This window comes from Scyliorhinus torazame, chromosome 7, assembly GCF_047496885.1.
Source record: "Scyliorhinus torazame isolate Kashiwa2021f chromosome 7, sScyTor2.1, whole genome shotgun sequence".
NCBI classification, from domain to species: domain Eukaryota; kingdom Metazoa; phylum Chordata; class Chondrichthyes; order Carcharhiniformes; family Scyliorhinidae; genus Scyliorhinus; species Scyliorhinus torazame.
This window is the reverse complement of record NC_092713.1, coordinates 161,697,835-161,716,724: the sequence shown is the minus strand read 5'-3', so window position 1 is coordinate 161,716,724 and position 18,890 is coordinate 161,697,835. Positions and strand designations below refer to the sequence as shown.

Sequence of the window (18,890 nt, the reverse complement as noted above, 5' to 3'; positions counted from 1 at the left end):
GAAATGTTAACTCTAGTTTTCTCTCCTTACAGATGCTGCCAAACCTGCAGAGTTTTTCCAGCATTCTCTGTTTTTGTTTCAGATTCCAACATCTGCAATATTTTGCTTATTCTCCCTCTCTACTCTGTCTGGAACCCTCATAGTTTTAAATCCATCTTTCAAATCTCCTCTCAGCCTTCTTTTCACGTAGGAAAACAAACCTAACTTCTCCAATCTATCTTCATAGCTGGTTCCTCATCCCTGAAACCATTCCTGTGAATTTTTCCTCTATCACCTCCACTGTAATACTCTACCTGAGACCAAACTAGTGATTGATACAAATTCAACATAACCTCCTTGCTCTTGCACTCTATGTCCCTATTAATAAAGCCCAGAATACCTTATAGTTTATGAACTATTCTCTCAACCGGTCCTGCCACCTTCAATGATTTATGCACATATATACCATATTGTTAAATAACTCTTTCAGGTTGACCAATTTTCAAACCATGTTTAGCTTAAGGCAAACAACAATCCAACTTTTACCAAGATCACCAATAGCATCATGGTTTTGAATAGGTTATCTGGTTTCTAAAAGTGGCCAAGCTGCAGAGGCAATCTAGTACTTCATTTCCACTATAACAATATATAAATCCAGATAAAAGTATGAATAACTGCAGGGGAAAAAAACCCTCCTTACTTACCAGGAGCTTTAACAGCCAGAACCTAGACTTGTAGTAGCAGGTTTTTGTGGGATTGATCAGAAACAGGAACATGAACCCATAAAGTATGAGGGGGTTGACCTGCATTGGAATTACGTTGTATGACCCATACAAACTGATGAACAGACTCAAACCCCAGAGGACACCTAGAAAACCAGCAATCTGTAAAAGGATAAATAATTTTATCTATCTTATACAGACAAACACATTTGTATATCAATAAGCTAATTCCCCTCCCTTATGCATTTGAAAATATGATACAATTAACATTTAATCCACTATTATCCCATTGTGCATTTGGAATAGATGCTAGTTGGGCTGTGTGCGGAAAGGACTAAATAGCCTTCATTAAAAGAAAATAGTCTTAAATGGAACTTTTACCAGATACGTATGATGCAATGATCCAAGTTTAACACAGCATCCAGGACAAGTATACATAGATTTTAGCTTGGATGAGAAAAGATGAATGTATGAACTTTTCTCTTCCTTGCAACTCCCAGGTGTTTGCTTTATTAGCACAGGGTTGCATTATTTAATAGTTGGAAAACCACTGGTGGGGCTAACAGGGGCTGGTTTAGCACAGGGCTAAATAGCTGGCTTTTAAAGCAGAACAAGGCAGGCCAGCAGCGCGGGTTCAATTCCCGTACCAGCTTCCCCGAACAGGCGGCGGAATGTGGCAACTAGGGGCTTTTCACAGTAACTTCATTTGAAGCCTACTTGTGACAATAAGCGATTTATTTCATTTTTTTTTCAACAGTCTTTTTATAAGCGAATTTACACATAGCACAAACATTTTCCAAAATTACAAATTTGGAAAGGAAATCTGACAATAGGAAATCTGTTACTCAATAACCCAAAATAAGTGCTTCCTTGATTATGTTGCTCTATGTTTATGATCAGGACATGCTTTTGATTTTTTGATCATATACATCTTATGAAGGAATTTGAGCTTCAAAGTGCCTTCTTACTCTCAGGTTTTCTGAGAAAATAGATTCTTGTTATGGTCGAAGTCGGTAATGATATTGGATTATTTCGCACCCACTCAACCTGTATTTCCAAACCAAGAGGATAATTAGTTCAAGAGTGATTTCTCAAGGTCATCTAATTTTCCCCTAGCCTGTTTTTTAATCTGCTGCTTTAATTTTCTTCCAAGAGTCATTTACACTCTACAAAGAGGTGGTCAAAACCTAGAAGGAATTCCACTTGCATTGAATCACTCTGCCATGGCAACAGGAGTCATAGTTCCAATACCCCAGTTGTTTAGTTGTTCATCTCCAAGCCATCCTCTGTAGCTGTGGCAGGTTCTTTCAATTTGATGGTGCCACGGTACATGGAGGTTCTCCAAAAAAAGGAATGAGGACCATAATGCTGACAGATCAAAGCATTAATTGAATTTAAACCTTGACCTCATGGTAATCATGCCTTTCCCTTCCCTGGACATGGAAACAAACCCTAGCCACCTGCCACATAGAATTTATAACATAGGGAACAAAGTGATTTAGTGTAACATGGGAGTGAATAAGTTCTGCTTTCCAGTGAGTGAAAAAAAAATGTCCTGCTGGAAATAGGGCTTTGGTGGCATTGAGGCTACTGCAAGACTATAAAGAAAGCAGGCAAAATCATCATTCCCTGAGCACGGGGTCCAGTCCCAAACAAAGGCAACTGTTGAATGCCTCCTTGGCAATAGGACAAGGCCATTTGGAGCTTGGATAACTGTAATCCTTGACATTGCATTCAAGCTCAGGCATTAAGTCAAGTGCTGTTGAATGCTGCTTTTTCTAAGGTGGTCATGTGCCCACTGGGGTTCTGTGAAACATTAGTTATAATGTTTGAAATGAGCCCAGGGGGAATCCATAAGATTACAAGAAATTGCGAAAAACATTCTGAATGGACTGCACAGGCAGCAAATGAAATAACCAACACAGGCAGTACACAGATTCCCAATGTCAAGACACGCATTTAAGAGAACAGTTTTTCCACTGGAAACTGAATCGAGATTGATTGAGGATGTTTATTGAGGGTTGACCCAAACTCATGTGCCTAAAAAAAGATGTGCAGCTATGATTAATACACAAAACAGGAGAAGAAATCAGTCTTAAGCATAGCGATTTAAAATGAGATTACAGTAAGCATTGTGATTATTGGCTAGGAATACTGAACAACCAAACTGGACTTTATGGACAAATTAAAAAAACATCACATTACTGTGAAATGTAATACTTTCCGTCGGCCTGTCAATCACATCTGAAGTGACTAACCTCAAAGAGATGCTGATGAGACAGATTACTCCTGGGGTTCAGTTCAAATATTAGCACATGGTTGACTCCAGCCTGCCTCCAACCGTATGTGTTGATGCCGAGCAGGAAAAGAAACTCGATCAGAAGGAATCCACCACGATAAATACGCACCAAGGGCCAAATGTTCCCCTCTTTTGATTTAGCTGGAAGATGGAACACAGTGTTAATGCAATTGAGCTGCCAGTTAGACACTAACTACCCAAGTTAGATTATATCGAGTGAATTAGAATAGATAAAATTAGAAATACAAAAAAAGACAATTTTCAAGTCTAATTTTCATGTAAAAGATAATCAGCCTTCTTATGTTTCATGAGGGGCTTGTTACAGTTAAGGTGATGGAAAATATAATGAAACAGGATGAACCAAACCAAAGACTGACACAGACCTCTTAATTCTCACTTAACATTAGACTTTATTCACTTTAGCTATCTCTCTTGGAGATGATTGGTGCTTGACAGAAAAAACACAAATGGCAACTGTACTGAGCTGCGCAATAGAATTAGAAACGCATTATTGTTATACTAGAACCTACACTCTCTTTACTGGGCTGAACAACTTTTTTCTAAACTGGTCCTTAAGTATTCAGTCTGACTATGCTGTTGCCCTGAAAAGGTGTAGCTGCAAACTTGCCTCTGTCCTGTGCCATATATTTTGTCTAATCAGCACCTACCCTTCCAAAAACTCCTTGGATGAATATTATGTCTTGGAACTCCCAACTACCGTACAATTGACCTAATATCTGTGAGTTTTGTAGTAATGAAAGTTTTTCACACTCAAATCGTCTACTTTGACATTCTGGTCTAACCAATGACCACTATTATGGTTTTCTGGCTTGGCCGTATCATTAGTTACCTTCTTTGTCAAAGTTTATGTATAATGCTTATTTGTAATTGACTTTTGACATCTACAAAACCTTTTATTCGCTTTTAAACAACATTTCTAAACAAGTCATCGCTGTATGAAGCTCCATCAAATCCACATTTAAGTGATCAAGTTATGTCTCGCTTACCATGGTGTGTAATTGATGCATCGTCCTCTGATTCACTTTATCCAACTTCTAAGATTCAGTTCTTTCTCTATATCACCATCCTATTAGTCACTGCTTTGGTGAGGAGTCCGCCTAAATTCAGCAATGTCTTCACCTAGTCCGGTTTACACACCCTCAGAGCACTGAACCCAATATTCATCTCAATATAACTGCTGAATCACTAAATCTTAATTGCCTTTATGTCCTTCAATTGGGCTTTGATCATCACGTTTCTTTTAACTTTGGAAGGCATAGTTGTTTCAAATCATTTGTAAAGCAGCAACAATTTGCATTTATATAGTGCACAGCAAGGTGTCTGAAGACACTTCATTGGAGCAGTATCAGGCAAAACTTGAATTTGAGCCATACAAGAAGATATTAGGTCAAGCGACCAAAGGTTTAGTCAAACAGGTAGGTTTTAAGGAGCATCTTAAAGGGGAGCACGGTTGAAAGGTTTAGAAAAGGAATTTCAGAGCTTAGGGCTTTGGCAGCTGGAGGCATGGCTGAAAGTGGTTGATCACTGAAAATCAGTAAGTGTGGGAGAGTAGAATTGGAGAAGCATAGATATTAGGGTTTTAAGTGATGAGACATAGGAAGGGGCAATTCTAGCCAACAGCTATCATGCTTCGACTTGGATTAGTCGACTCTTTAACCTACTAACCCCCTTGTCTATGTTTGAATCTCAGATAAAACTCCAACATCCAAAGCATTGTTGAAACTGCTTAAAGAAGTTTGGGTGTTATAATTTATACAAAACACAATTTCCTCCTCAAAAATACTCAAGTCTCTGAAAGTTTGGCCAAAACTGGAATACTGCTGCCCTATTTGAGGAGTTTCTGCTTGCATCTTTCTCCTGGGGAGGACAATAAAAAGAAAGATTGGCACCTGATACTACACCACAGAGTACATTGTCCTGCATGGTGCTAATCAATTCAACATGATGGTGGCCCTTGCAACAAATCACAACAACTGAAAGTTGGAAATAGTTAGTTCAAATAGGGATTTAAAAACATATAGCGAATTATTGGATGTAACTTGCTTCATCTGTCAGCTTATTGGAAAGAACTGACCACTTAGTATGTTGGGTTGATTATCAGATGAAAGGAAGCAGTATTCTTGGTGTCAACTAGAAAAAGTGAATATTTGACTTCTGGTTGTGGCTATGCGGAGCTAAGCTGCACATTCGGCGGCTCCCGCAAAAACGGACTTTTGGGCTCTTTTCAGGGCCCCCAACGGCACTTTCTCGACATTTCTCGGTGTGGGAAGGAGTCTACAACAGCTCCCCGTCAGTATATGGCTTCAACTAGGAGCGGGGCGACAAAAAAGGTGGTGGTGGATCCGAAGAAGGTGCGAGGGAAGAAGGACAAAATGGCAGCGGGTGGAGACCAGGCAGCGTGGATGCGGTGGGCGGAAGAGCAGAAGGAGGGTATCCAGCACTGCTTCAGCGAGATTAAAACGGACCTGCTAGAGCCGATGAAGGCGTCTATTGATAAGCTGCTGGAGACACAGACGGCCCAGGGAGTGGCGATCCGCGAGGCTTGACAAAAGATCTCTGACAATGAGGACGAGATCTTAGGCCTAGCGGTAAAGGTGGAGACGCATGAGGCGCTCCACAAGAAATGGCAGGAGCGGTTCGAGGAGATGGAGAATCGGTCGAGGCGGAAGAATCTGCGGATTCTGGGCCTCCCAGAGGGGCTGGAGGGGCCGGACGTGGGTGCCTATGTGGTCACCATGTTGAACTCGCTGTTGGGAGCGGGGCCCTTCCAGGGGCCCCTGGAGCTGGAAGGGGCCCATAGAGTGCTGGCGAGGAGGCCCAAGGCTAACGAGCCTCCGCGGTCGATGCTGGTGAGGTTCCATCGGTTCGTCGATCGGGAGTGTGTGCTCAGGGGGGCCAAGAAGGAGAGGAACAGCAGGTGGGAGAACGCGGAGGTTTGGATATACCAGGACTGGAGTGCGGAGGTGGCGAAGAGGAGCGCCGGGTACAATCGAGCGAAGGCGGTGCTGCACAGGAAGGGGGTGAAGTTTGGCATGTTGCAGCCGGCGCGACTGTGGGTTACCTACAAGGACAGGCACCATTATTTTGAGTCTCCGGAGGAGGCGTGGGCCTTTGTTCAGGCCGAGAAGTTGGACACAGATGGAGGGTCGGGTGGGCGATTGGGGACTGCGGTTGATATGCTATGTTTATTTCTGTTTCGAGGAAGGGGCCTTTGTATTGCTCCGGGTTTCTTATTCTGTGTTTTTTTCTTTTGGGTCGGTGAGGGTGGCTGGGGCGGGTTGGGCACTGTTTTGGTTGGGTTGGTCGGGGGGGGCTCTTGGAGGGGGGTAGGTAAACGGAACAGGGGAGTGGATGGCGGTGAGATGGGGCCCCGCGGGGGAGGGGGAGGCCCGAGTCAGGGGTGAGGGGACCGGGCCTGTAAAAGGAGCTGTGTCAGAGGTGGCGGGGCCTGGTAGGTGGAAAGCGTGGGCTTTTTCCCGTGCTGAAGACTGGAGGGGGCGGGGCCAGGGCGGGGAATTGAGGGTTATTTCCCGCGCTTAGAACGGAAGGGGGAGGGGGAGAGCCTATGGATGGGGATGGGAGAGGAGGGTGTGCCACACAATGGGAGGAGTCGAAGGAGAGACAGGAGTGGCCGGGGTCAGCTGACTTGCGGAAGTGGGGGAGTAAATCAGCTAGGATGGGTCCTAGCTCGGGGGGGGGGGGGGGGGGGGGGGGGGGGGGGGGAATCGAGTTGCTGCTGCTATGGTCAAGGAGGAGCTGGAGCGAGTGGGGGGGGGGGTCGAGACGGGGGTATGCCGCTGTGGGGAACGGGCCGGGTGTGGGGTGCGGGCGTGTGGCTGGCCGAGGAGGGGTCATGGCTAGTCGGCGGGGGAGGGAGCGGGTAGCCCCCTGATAACCTGGAATGTAAGGGGACTGAATGGGCCGGTTAAGCGGGCCCGCGTGTTTGCGCACCTGAAGGGGCTCAAGGCGGGTGTGGTTATGCTTCAGGAGACACACCTGAAGGTGGCAGATCGGGTACGATTGAGGAAAGGGTGGGTAGGTCAGGTGTTTCACTCCGGGCTGGATGCCAAAAATCGTGGGTGGCGAACTTGGTGGGAAAGAAGGTGTCGTTTGATCAAAGGGATAGGAAGCATGCAGGCGGGGAAGGCACCGGGGCCAGACGGTTTCCCGGTCGAATTCTATAAAAAATATATATGGACCTGTTGGGCCCGTTGTTAGTTAGGACCTTCAATGAGGCAAAGGAGGGGGGGGGGGCTTTGCCCCTGACGATGTCCCGGGCACAGATCTCCTTGATCCTGAAGTGGGACAAGGATCCCCTGCAGTGTGGGTCTTACAGGCCGATTTCGTTGCTAAACGTAGATGCCAAGGTGCTGGCGAAGGTCTTAGCCACGAGGATTGTGTGCCGCAGATCATCCACGAAGACCAGACGGGGTTTGTGAAAGGGAGGCAATTGAACGCGAATGTGCGGAGGCTTTTGAACGTTATCATGATGCCGGCGAGGGAGGGGGAGGCGGAGATAGTGGTGGCGATGGACGCTGAAAAAGCCTTCGATAGGGTAGAGTGGGGGTACCTGTGGGAGGTGTTGAAGAGGTTCGGGTTCGGGGAGGGGTTTGTCAGGTGGGTTAGGCTGTTGTATGAGGTCCCGATGGAGAGTGTGGCCACAAACAGGAGGAGGTCCGAGTACCTTCGGTTGCACCGAGGTACGAGACAGGGGTGTCCCTTATCCCCCCTGCTCTTCGCACTGGCGATTGAACCCCTGGCTATGGCACTGAGGCAGTCAAGGAACTGGAGGGGGTTGGTGCGTGGTGGGGAGGAGCACAGGGTGTCACTTTATGCGGACGACCTGCTGCTGTATGTGGCAGACCCGGTGGGAGGAATGCCGGAGGTAATGAGGATTCTTAGGGAATTCGGGGACTTTTCGGGGTACAAGCTCAACATGGGGAAGAGCGAGCTGTTTGTAGTTCATCCAGGGGACCAGGAGATGGGGGACCCTGCATAGGCTTAATGTAACAAGGCTGGTGGAGCAAATGGCGGAGGAGTTCAAGAGGTGGGACGCGCTGCCGCTGTCCTTGGCGGGTAGGGTGCAGTCAATCCAAGTAACGGTGCTCCCAAGGTTTTTGTTCCTGTTCCAGTGCCTCCCCGTTTTTATCCCAAAGGCTTTTTTCAGGCGGGTTAACAGGAGTATAATGGGATTTGTGTGGGCGCGAGGGACTCCGAGGGTGAGAAGGGTGTTCCTGGAGCGGAGTAGAGATAGGGGGGATTGGCGCTGCCCAACCTCTGTGGATACTACTGGGCCGCCAATGCGACGATGGTGCGCAGGTGGGTGATGGAGCGGGAGGGGGCTGCATGGAAGAGGCTGGAGACGGCATCTTGTGTGGATACGAGTCTGGGGGCGCTGGCAATGGCGCCGCTCCCTCCAAGGAGGTATACCACGAGCCCGGTGGTGGTGGCTGCCCTCAAAATTTGGAGGCAGTGGTGGCGGCACAGGGAGGAAGTGGGGGCCTCGGCGGGGACCCCATTGCGGGGGAACCACCGGTTGGCCCCAGGAAGAACAGGTGGAGGGTTTGTGGGGTGGCACAGGGCAGAGATACGAAAGATGGGGGACATGTTTGTGGACGGGAAGTTCGCGAGCCTGCTTGAGCTGGAGGAGAAGTACGGGCTCCCCCCCGGGGAACACCTTCAGGTACTTACAGGTAAGGGCGTTTGCCAGACGGCAGGTGATGGAATTCCCATGGCTACGGCCACACCGTACAGGACAGGGTGCTCTCGGGGGGTGGGTGGGAGTGGGGAAGATCTCGGAAACTTACCAGGTGATGCAGGAGGAGGAGGCCTCGGTGGTGGAGGTAAAAGGTAAGTGGGAGGAGGAGTTGGGAGAGGAAATTGAGGAAGGGACGTGGGCAGAGGCCCTGGGGAGGGTGAACTCTTCCTCATCGTGCGCGAGGCAGAGCCTCATACAGTTTAAGGTGCTGCACAGGGCACATATGACCGGGACAAGGATGAGCCGGGTTTTTTTGGGGGGTGGGGGGAGGGCAGGTGTGTTAGGTGCTCAGGGAGCCCAGAAAATCACACCCATATGTTTTGGGCATGCCCAGCGCTGGAGGGATTTTGGAACGGCGTAGCGAGGACGGTGTCGAGGGTGGTAGGATTCAGGGTCAAGCCGGGCTGGGGGCTCGCAATATTTGGGGTGACAGAGGAGCCGGGAATGCAGGAGGCGAAAGAGGCCGGAATTCTGGCCTTTGTGTCCCTGGTAGCCCGGCAAAGGATTCTTCTTCAGTGGAAGGATGCGAGGCCCCCAAGCGTGGAATCCTGGATTGATGATATGGCGGGGTTTATTAAGTTGGAGAGGGTGAAATTCGCCTTGAGAGGGTCGGTAGAAGGGTTCTTTAGGCGGTGGCAACCGTTCTTGGACTTCCTGGCAGAGCAGGAACTCGGGGGGTGGGGGGTCACGTTATTATTTTTTGTTTTTGTTATTTACACTGGAGGGTCTGAGGGGGTGTATATACTTGTATTAAGTCGGGGTGTTAATGTTAATTTATTATTTATGTACAGGGGGGAGGGGGGTATGGAGGGTTGTTTTTCTGGACTGTGTTTTGTACTTAACCCTGTTGGGTTCCTTTTTCATTTTGTTATTGATATTTTATGAAAACCATTAATAAAAATTATTATTTTTTTAAAAAGTGAATACTTTTTCCACGAGGAATGAAGCTGCCTGTGGGGCATCTTAGAGAGTTACACAAGATAATAAATTGTGTGGATGGGATCAATTTATATAATTACTTAAAATTGACATTGCCAGGTGAAGGGGAGAAGAATCAAAATAGTAAATGATAATGGTAGAATTGATATCACGAGATAATTCGTGATGGAAAAAATTAGTAATAGTTGGATTGGACCTGGAGGCAGGGCAGTGGTAGTAAAACCTCTGGAATTGTTCAATGCACAATTGGAGACAACATGAGGTGAATGTAAAGTCTTTTAGGATGCATATATTAGGTTTTCCTCATCTGTACACATTTATGGATCTCACATTTAACGAAAAATGATGCCAAGAGCAGGAATTTCCTTTCATCAACAATGTGTCAAAGCATTGTATCTATAGGAGACAGAATTACTGGCTTGCAAGGAAAACTGTGCCGTAATTCACCACTTTCTGCACATTTCTATTAGTTCCAAATCAAGTCATAAGGTTTGTGGTTTTTTTCCAGCTTGTATCGATTTTGTATGTGTACTTTGATACTTTCTGTCTCTACCTAGTTTACTAGGGGAAAGGATCAAGCCTTGCTTCCTTCCTCCCCCTGCCCAATAACACCTCCTTGCAACTGATGGACAAAATCAAGGACAAATGTGGCATAGTGCAACACCACAGCCAATACCTTTCAGTCATCAAATGCCCCATTGTGGGACACGCACGTAGTCATGGCAATATTTGCACATTGGGTGAGAATTGCACCAGAATATCTGTTCATTTCTTTATTTTTAAGGCAGATTCAATTTTATTTCCTGTCAATGCGCTCCGAGTCTTCTGCTGCGTAAATCAAAATTCACATATAGGGGGTGATTCTCCGCAGCGCAGACCAAGTGCCCGTGCCGTCGTGAACACCGTCGCGTTTCAGGACGGCGCGAACAGGGCCCGGGCACGACCTATTCTGGCCTCCACAGGGGGCCAGCACGGCGCTGGAGTGGTTCAAGCCACTCCAGCGTGGCAAATGGGCGCCGCGTCAACCCGCGCATGCGCAGTTGGGGCAGCCCAATCCTGCGCAGTTGGGCCATGCCATGCTGCGCATGCACGGGGAACTTCTTACGCGCGCCGGACCCTCACCAACATGGCGCCGGTGTTCTGGGGCCGCGCACGGAAGGAGGCCAGCCCGCCGATTGGTGGGCCCCGATCACGGGCCAGACCCCATCGTAGGCCCTCCCCCGGTGAAGGAGCTGCCCTCCCCCTCTCACAGGCCGTCCCCCCAGTGTTCCCACACAGTTCCCACCGGCAGCAACCAGGGGTGGACGGCGCTGGCGGCAACCTGTCGTGTCGTAACGGCCGCTCGGCCCAGCTGGGCCGGAGAATCGCCGCTCGCCGTTTGCGGCGATTCTCCGAGCGGCCCTGCGCGAATCGCGCGCCGCTGGTTTTGGGGGTGGGGGGTGGGAGAATCGCGTGCGGGGGTCGGGGCGACGTGGCGCGATCCGCACGGTGCCCTGGTGATTCTCCCACCCGGCTTTGGGGGGGGGGGGGGGGGGGGGGGGGGGGGAGGGGGGGGGGGAAAGAGAGAGAGAGAGAGAGAGAGAATTGCGCCCTCAGACTGTAAAAATAACATATGACACCAGGATGCAGGAGCAATTTATTACTGAGATTAGCCAAATATAGTAGGGCAGGTTAAATACTAGGCAGTGAAAATTGATTAGCAGTGAGTTCTGGTAGGCTATTGAACATAGAATATACAGTGCAGAAGACTCGGCCCATCGAGTCTGCACTGATCCACTTCCACCCTATCACCATAACCCAATAACCCCATCTAACCTTTTTTGGACGCTAAGGGCAATTTAGCATGGCCAATCCACCCAACCTGCACATCTTTGGACTGTGGGAGGAAACCAGAGCACCCGGAGGAAACCTACGCAGGGGGAGAACGTGCAGACTCCGCACAGACAGTGCCCCAGTGGAGAATCGAACTTGGGACCCTGGCGCTGTGATGCCACAGTGCTAGCCACTTGTGCTACCGTGCTGCCCTATTCAACCAAAGAAGCCAAGCCTGAAACTGTCCTCACTCTACGATCACACATTTCCTCGCCAGGGGTCACTGGTTGTCAATCACAAATGAGAATGCTTGTTGGTTCGCCCCTCCCTAGCTCAGTGGCCCTGAGGGCAACTGTTAGCTCCTCCACTAACTGCTGTGTCGGCTGGGAACAGCTGATTCAGAACTGATGAGGTAATTCATCATAGGACCTTTTTGTCTGTGTGACTCAGTATTGTTATTTTTACATTGGGCCTGGTTTGTGGAGCCATGGTATAAAAATCATACACCACAGATTAGTCTTTTGATCCACAAACTGTCTATTGGGAAGGGCAGAGAGATACAAAAGCCACACTATAAACAGAGGATGCACATTACTGACTCACTGCACTGCGTGAGAGCCTGGGCACCAGTCTTACCCAGTGAGGCTCATGTAATGACAGCACAGCAGAACCTGCACCTCCTCAATTTGCTAGTTATCCTCTACTTTTGTTAATGATATATTTAGGGAGTATTTCCTGCATGAGAAGCAAGGTGTGACGTAAATGTGAATAAGACCATGACAATGATCCTCAGTTTAAAATTAGTGAACTCTGGTCATCCTGGTACCTTTATCTTGAAGCTCCGAAAATGCATAAGTATCACAATTAGCAACTGAAGAAGTCAATTGACCCAAAACGCTAACTCCATTTCCTCTCTCCACAGATGCTGTCAGACCTGCTGAGTTTTTCCAACATTTTCTGTTTTTGTTACAATCAGCAACTGCTTGACTCCATTATGAGCAGAAAATGGAACAAGATGGGAAGTCTAGAACACCGAAATCTTCTCAACCTGCATGACTTCAGAACATTACCAGTACATTATGCTATTATTGCTCACATCTTGTGTAAATTACTTTTGGGCAGAAATTTGCACATGTTTAAAAAGAGAAGCAGATCCCCAATGGGGGAGTGGATAGAAAGTCTGCTGGGTGTGAAACTGGGCAGCACAAATCACATTTTCCCTTTCCAGTGTGTGCTGAGTTAACCCGCCATTATAACTGTTCTCAGTTTGCGGAGCTTTGGATTGATAAATCATAGTGGGTTCTCACTCCTGATTCCAATTCAGCCAGCCTTGCTGGAGACACTGGGGAGTGTCAAATGAGGACAAGTTTGTGTTCAGTTGTATCATTATTCCCACAATTGAATACTCAATGGCTGAGGTGGCCAGCTCCAGTGCGCACTACCCCTCAGAATGAGACGGCATCTTCTTGGATACAAAAGGGAAAACTGGGTGGAGCATGAAAGCAAATAAGAAAAGAAGTTTGGTATTGACTATTTTAGTGTGAGCACAGACATATTATCCCCTGAAGCAAGGTTGGCTGAGGGGTTGAATAAACAGTTAAACAGACCAAAATCTTTTTGAATACAAAAGACCTGTGCATACATGGTCCTGACATTTACCTACGAGTACCAGAGCAGCAAGCAGTACAACAAAAATTCCAAAGTACATTCCCACCCTGAATATGGTCCACGCAGGGGCTGGCTGTAAGAAAATAAAATGAAGCAGATAAGTGAGGGTGAAACACAAAGGAACAATACTTCAATTCATTAAAATACATAACACAATTCCAGGTGTTCTGAAACAGGATTAATTCACATGTCTAAACTCCTCAAACAGATCTCTGCTGAGCTTTAGAAAATGCAAGGCAGATTTTATCCATTTTTTTATTTTTATATATAGATCGAGTATCCAATAATTTTTTTTCCCCAATTAATGGGCAATTTAGCATGGCTGATCCACATACCCTGCACATCATTTTGGGTTGTGGGGCTGAGACCCACAGACACAGGGAGAATGTGCAAACTCCACATGGACAGTGACCCAGGGCCAGGATTGAACCTGGGACATAGGCGCCGTGAGGCATCAGTGCTAACCACTGTGCCACAATGTCGCCCAAGGCAGATTTTATCCAACTCATTTAACAAAAACAATGGGGTGAAACAACCTCACCCTCTGCTGCAATTTTGGCATCTTTGATGTTGTGATGTATCAAGAACCAAACTTTGGAAGGCAATGAAACCAGTCATGTCACTGTGTTAGGAGTAAATGCCCTAGAATTGCTCAATTCTGAATTTATAAGAGATGTTACACTGGATCTTTTCAAAAGTACCAACACCTACAATAACAAAATCTTACTTAAACCTAAGGAGGTCCAAACAATATTTTCACACACAAACACTCCTGTTTTTTTAATTAATTCATGGGATATGGGCATCTCTGGCTAGACCAGCATTTATTGCCCGTCCTTAATTGCCCTTTAGAAGGTTCTTGAGCCGCTATAGTCCATGTGATGTACAGCCATAGTGCTGTTAGGGAGGGGATTTTCCCCCAGTGACAGTGAGGAAACGGTGGTACAGTGATCAGGACTGCTATTTCACAGCGCAAGGGACATGGATTTGAATGTGGCCTTGGGTGACTGTGTGGAGTTTGCATATTCTCCCTGTGTGGATTCCCTTCAGTTTCCTCCCACAGTCCAAAGATGTGCAGGTTAGGTGGATTGGCCATGCTAAACTACCCCTTCATATCCAGGGATGTGCAGGTTAGTTGGGGTTATGGGGACAGGGCGCGGGAGTGGACCTGGGTAGCATGCTCTTTTAGTGGGTCAGGCAGACTCAATGGGCAGGATGGCCTCCTTCTGCACTGTCGGGATTCTGTGGAACAGTGAAATATTTCCAAGTCACAACGGTGAGTAGAACTTTTAGGTAATGGTGTTTCTATGTACCTGCTGCCTTTGTCCTCATTGATGGTAGCGGTCGTGGGTTTGGAAGGTGCTATCTAAGAAGTCTTGACGAGTTCTGCAGTGCATTCTGTAGATGTTACACACTGCTGCCACAGTGCGTCGGTGGTGGAAGGAATGAATGTTTGTGGATGGGGTGCCAATCAAGCGAGCTGCTTTGTCTTGGATGACGCAAGCTTCTTCAGTTGTCAGAGCAACATTAACCCAGGCAAATGAGGAGTATTCAATCAGACTCCTGATTTGTGCCTCATAGATGGTGGATAGACTTTGGGGAGTCAGGTGATTCCCAGCCTCTGACCTGCTCTTGTAGCCGCAATATTTATATGGCTGGTACAGTTCAATTTCTGGTCAATGATGTGGGGGATTCAATGATGTTAATGCCATTGAATGTCAAGGAGCGATGGTTTGATTCTCTCTTGTTGGAGATGGTCATTGCCTGGGACATGAGGCATAAATATTACTTGCCACTCATCAGTCCAAACCTGGATATTGTCCAGGATTTGCTGCATTTGGATTTGTCATAAATGGTGCCGACCGTCATGCAATCATCAGCGAACATCCCCATTTCTGACCTTATGATGGATTGAAGGTCATTGATGAAGCAGCTGAAAATGGTTGGGCCCAGGACAGGCATTTTCAAAGCCGTGGGTGGGTCACAGGTGGATTTCGGGGGGGTGGCAGAGCCGTCCATCGCAGCGCTCCTGATTGAGTAAATTTGCACGCGACAGCCGGTGCAGAGTTTTGCACATACACACCGATGTGCGGGCATGCATGCACAGTGCAGCCGTATTGAAGGCCGCTTCCAGCCGGCATTGTTAAAAGCCGGCTGCAAAAAGTTCAGGGAGAATGATGTGATTGGTTGCTTTCTGAACTTTGATGCTGGTGAAGTGGATGTCTCTTACTCCAAGAATGGTCAGGATCTGGGTGTCGCACTAAAGATTGGGAAAGACAGTCTCGCTGGCAGAGCCTTATTTCCCTATATTCTGTGCCACAATTGTGCTATGGAGCTTAACTTTGGACAGATGGAGACTCCATACTTTCCGACACCGGAAGGCTTCACCTTCGTCCAACAGGTTCCATTGGAGGAGCATATACGAGGGCCAAAGGGATCCAAAACCAAAGGAGAATGTGAGGTTTTGATGATGGTTGGCTTGCCTGGGACTGGAAAATCAGTTTGGGTTTCAAAGCATGCAGCAGAGCATCCAGGCAAATATAATATTTTGGGGACAAACAATATCATGGATATAATGAAGGTTTTGAGCTTCAAGCATCAGAAGACGGACAGGGGTAAATTAACTACATTGATTCAGAAAGCTACACAATGTTTGAGCAAGTTTATTGAGATTGCAGCTCGCAAGGATCGCAACTACATTCTCGATCAGACAAATGTGTGTGCAGCTGCACAGAGAAGGAAGATGTGCCTGTTTGCAGGCTTCCAGCGTAAAGCGGTTGCCATTTGCCCATCAGATGAAGAATTTAAGGAGCATTCAAAGAAGAAAGCAGAGGAAGAGGGAAAGGATATTCCAGAGCATGCTGTTCTGAAAATGAAAGGTATCTTCACACTGCCTGAGTCAGATGACTTTCTGGATGAGGTGACTATGCAGAGCTGCAAAAGGAAGATGCTCAGAAATTGCTCGAGGAATACAAGGAGGAAAGTAAAACCACCCTACCACCAGAGAAAAAACCCAATACCAGCTCTGGGAATAGAGCGATGAATCGGGGTCGAAGTGGTCAACAGGGTGGAATGAACCAGGACAATAGAGGTGGTCAGAGAGGAGGGTGAGGTGGATATCAGAACCACGCCAATTACCGAGGGGGTTCAAACTGTTGACAATATAATAGAAGAGGAAATCAATAGAATCGTGGCTATGCTCACTATCAGCGTTTCACTCCGATGGCAGGCAACAACGAAAGACCCTCTTACAGTGGCCGCGGAGGTGCCTACAACCACAGGGGCGCAGCAGACAACCACAGGGGTCCAGGCAGCAACCGAGGAGGCTATGGACAACATTTCTGGGGCGGAGGAAATCGTGGCTTTAACCAAGGCTACAGAAATGAAAACTTCCTCCAAGGTCAGGGCTTCAAACAGAACTGGAGCCGTCAGCAGCAGGCGTGACTTCAAAAGTTCTGGAGTCAGTACAGCAATCAGTATAACAAAGACTACCACTAGGGTCAGCAGTGACTGATCCAACGATGGTTACACCACAGCTGCAACTTCAACCAAGATATGTCAACTTTCTAAATCTTGACTTTAAAACATTCCGAAACAAAGTGCCTGCAGGTTGTATTTGGAAACGTTATCAATTAATTGATTTTTAAGTGTCTTTTATTCTTTTTACATTTACATTATAATGTTTAGGTGAAATGTGGTGAACCTCCAATTCCTAGAGGATGAAAACATTTTCAGTTTCCGCATTTTTGACCTGTGAAATTTTATCAATTAAAAACCCCACCTGAACTTGTAAAAAAAAAACTGCGGCGGCTTTTGCCCACGGATTTGCGCAATCAGAGACGCAGAAAATAAAAATACAAATTCTATGTAATCGTCCTGCCTGAAGGGAGGCAGAGAGCAGGTCACGCCCAGCCGAACGTTGACATCACGTGCTTTGGGTGCAATTGTGATTCCTCCATTTTGTCAACAGAAAACAAGGTAAGAGAAAATGGTGGGTCGCGAAGGTCAGCTGCCGTGGACTGCGAAGGTCGGCCGGCATGAGTCGCAAAGATCGGCCGGCGTGGGTCGCGAAGGTCAGCCGGCGCGGGTCACGAAGGTCAGCCGGCACGGGTCGCGAAGGTCAGCCGACGCGGGTCGCGAAGGTCAGCCGGCGCGGGTCGCGAAGGTCAGCCGGCGCGGGTCGAGAAGGTCAGTCGGCGCGGGTCGAGAAGGTCAGCCGGCGCGGGTCGAGAAGGTCAGCCGGCGCGGGTCGAGAAGGTCAGCCGGCGCGGGTCGAGAAGGTCAGCTGGCGCGGGTCGAGAAGGTCAGCCGGCGCGGGTCGAGAAGGTCAGCCGGCGCGGGTCGAGAAGGTCAGCCGGTGCAGGTCGAGAAGGTCAGCCGGCGTGGGTTGAGAAGGTCAGCCGGCGCGGGTCGAGAAGGTCAGCCGGCGCGGGTCGAGAAGGTCAGCCGGCGCGGGTCGAGGTCAGCCGGCGCGGGTCGAGAAGATCATCCACTCAGCACTTCCGACTGAAGATTATGGGATTCAGTCTGATCTTTTGCACTGATGTGCTGGGCTTTCCATCATTGAGAATGGGAAATGGGAAGGGGAGTTGGGAGAGAAGATCAATTGGGGAGTATGAAGTGAGGCACTGCATAGGTAAACGGGACCTCCTCTTGTGCAAGGATGAGCCTGATACAGTTTAAGGTGGTGCACAGGATGCATATGACTCGGGAGAGAATAAGTGGGTTCTTTCAGGGGGTAACAGATGAGTGAGAGAAGTGAGGACAGGGGCCAGCGAATCACATGCACATGTTTTGGGGTTGCGAAAAATTGGTAAGATTCTGGGCGGGAGTGTTCGCGGTCTTAGCCAGGATAGTGGAGGAGGTGGAGGTGGACCCGGACCCTTTGCTGGTGATATTTGGGGTTTCAGAGAAGCCGGAGCTCATGGAGAGGAGGAAGGCCGATGTCTTGGCCTTTGGCTCTCTGATCGCACGGCGGCGAAGTTTGCTGGAGTGGCAGTCGGCATTGCCACCGGGGGTAGCGGCTTGGTTCGGTACAACTTCCTGCAATTAGAGTAGATAATTGTTCCTGCACGGCAGCACAGTGGTTAGCACAGTTGCTTCGCAGCTGTGCTAACCAGGGTCCCAGGTTTGATTCCCGGCTTGGGTCACTGTGTGTGTGGAGTCTGCACGGTCTCCCAGTGTCTGCGTGGGTTTCCTCCGGGTCCTCCAGTTTCCTCCCACAGTCCAAAGATGTACAGGTTAGGTGGATTGGTCATGCTAAATTGCCCTTAGTGTCAAAAAGATTGGGTTAGGTGGGGTTAGGGGATAGGGTGGAGGTGTGGGCTTGGGTAGGGTGCTCTTTCCAAGAGCCGGTGCAGACTCGATGGGCCGAGTGGCCTCCTTCTGCACTGTACATTCTATGAAATTCTATAAAGTATGAATTAAGGGGCTCTTCGTTGGGGGGGGGGGGGGGGGGGGGGGGTTGAGGAAAGGTGGGGATTGTTTGTGACCGTGTTTATGGGACTGTTAGTCACGGGGAGGGCGAGGTGAAAAAGGGGAGAAATCTGTACTGACTGTATAGATTGTTGGGAAGTATGTTTCCCAGAGAGTTTATTCGCTGTCACCTGTTTTGATACATGTTTGTAATAAAATACATTTTTAAAAAATAATTGAGAATGGGGTTATTTGTGGAGCCTCCTCCTCCGCTGAG

General features: G+C 48.2%; 2 protein-coding genes across 2 annotated transcripts in view; one reads left to right on the top strand and one right to left on the bottom strand.

Moving 5' to 3' along the window:
- LOC140426653 (xenotropic and polytropic retrovirus receptor 1 homolog) overlaps positions 1 to 18,890 on the bottom strand; it is a 507,289-nt gene that overhangs the window by 120,499 nt on the left and 367,900 nt on the right. Inside the window, exons 7-9 of the mRNA XM_072511735.1 lie at positions 13,190 to 13,271; positions 2,960 to 3,141; positions 684 to 863 (exon numbers count right to left, since the gene is read on the bottom strand). Coding sequence (XP_072367836.1) covers positions 684 to 863; positions 2,960 to 3,141; positions 13,190 to 13,271 — 444 coding nt within the window. The remainder of the gene's footprint in view (positions 1 to 683; positions 864 to 2,959; positions 3,142 to 13,189; positions 13,272 to 18,890) is intronic.
- LOC140427228 (heterogeneous nuclear ribonucleoprotein U-like) lies at positions 15,294 to 16,318 on the top strand. Its single transcript, XM_072512831.1, is given in 2 exon segments — positions 15,294 to 16,119; positions 16,122 to 16,318. Coding segments are annotated over 2 exon segments (1,014 nt in total). The 3' UTR covers positions 16,310 to 16,318.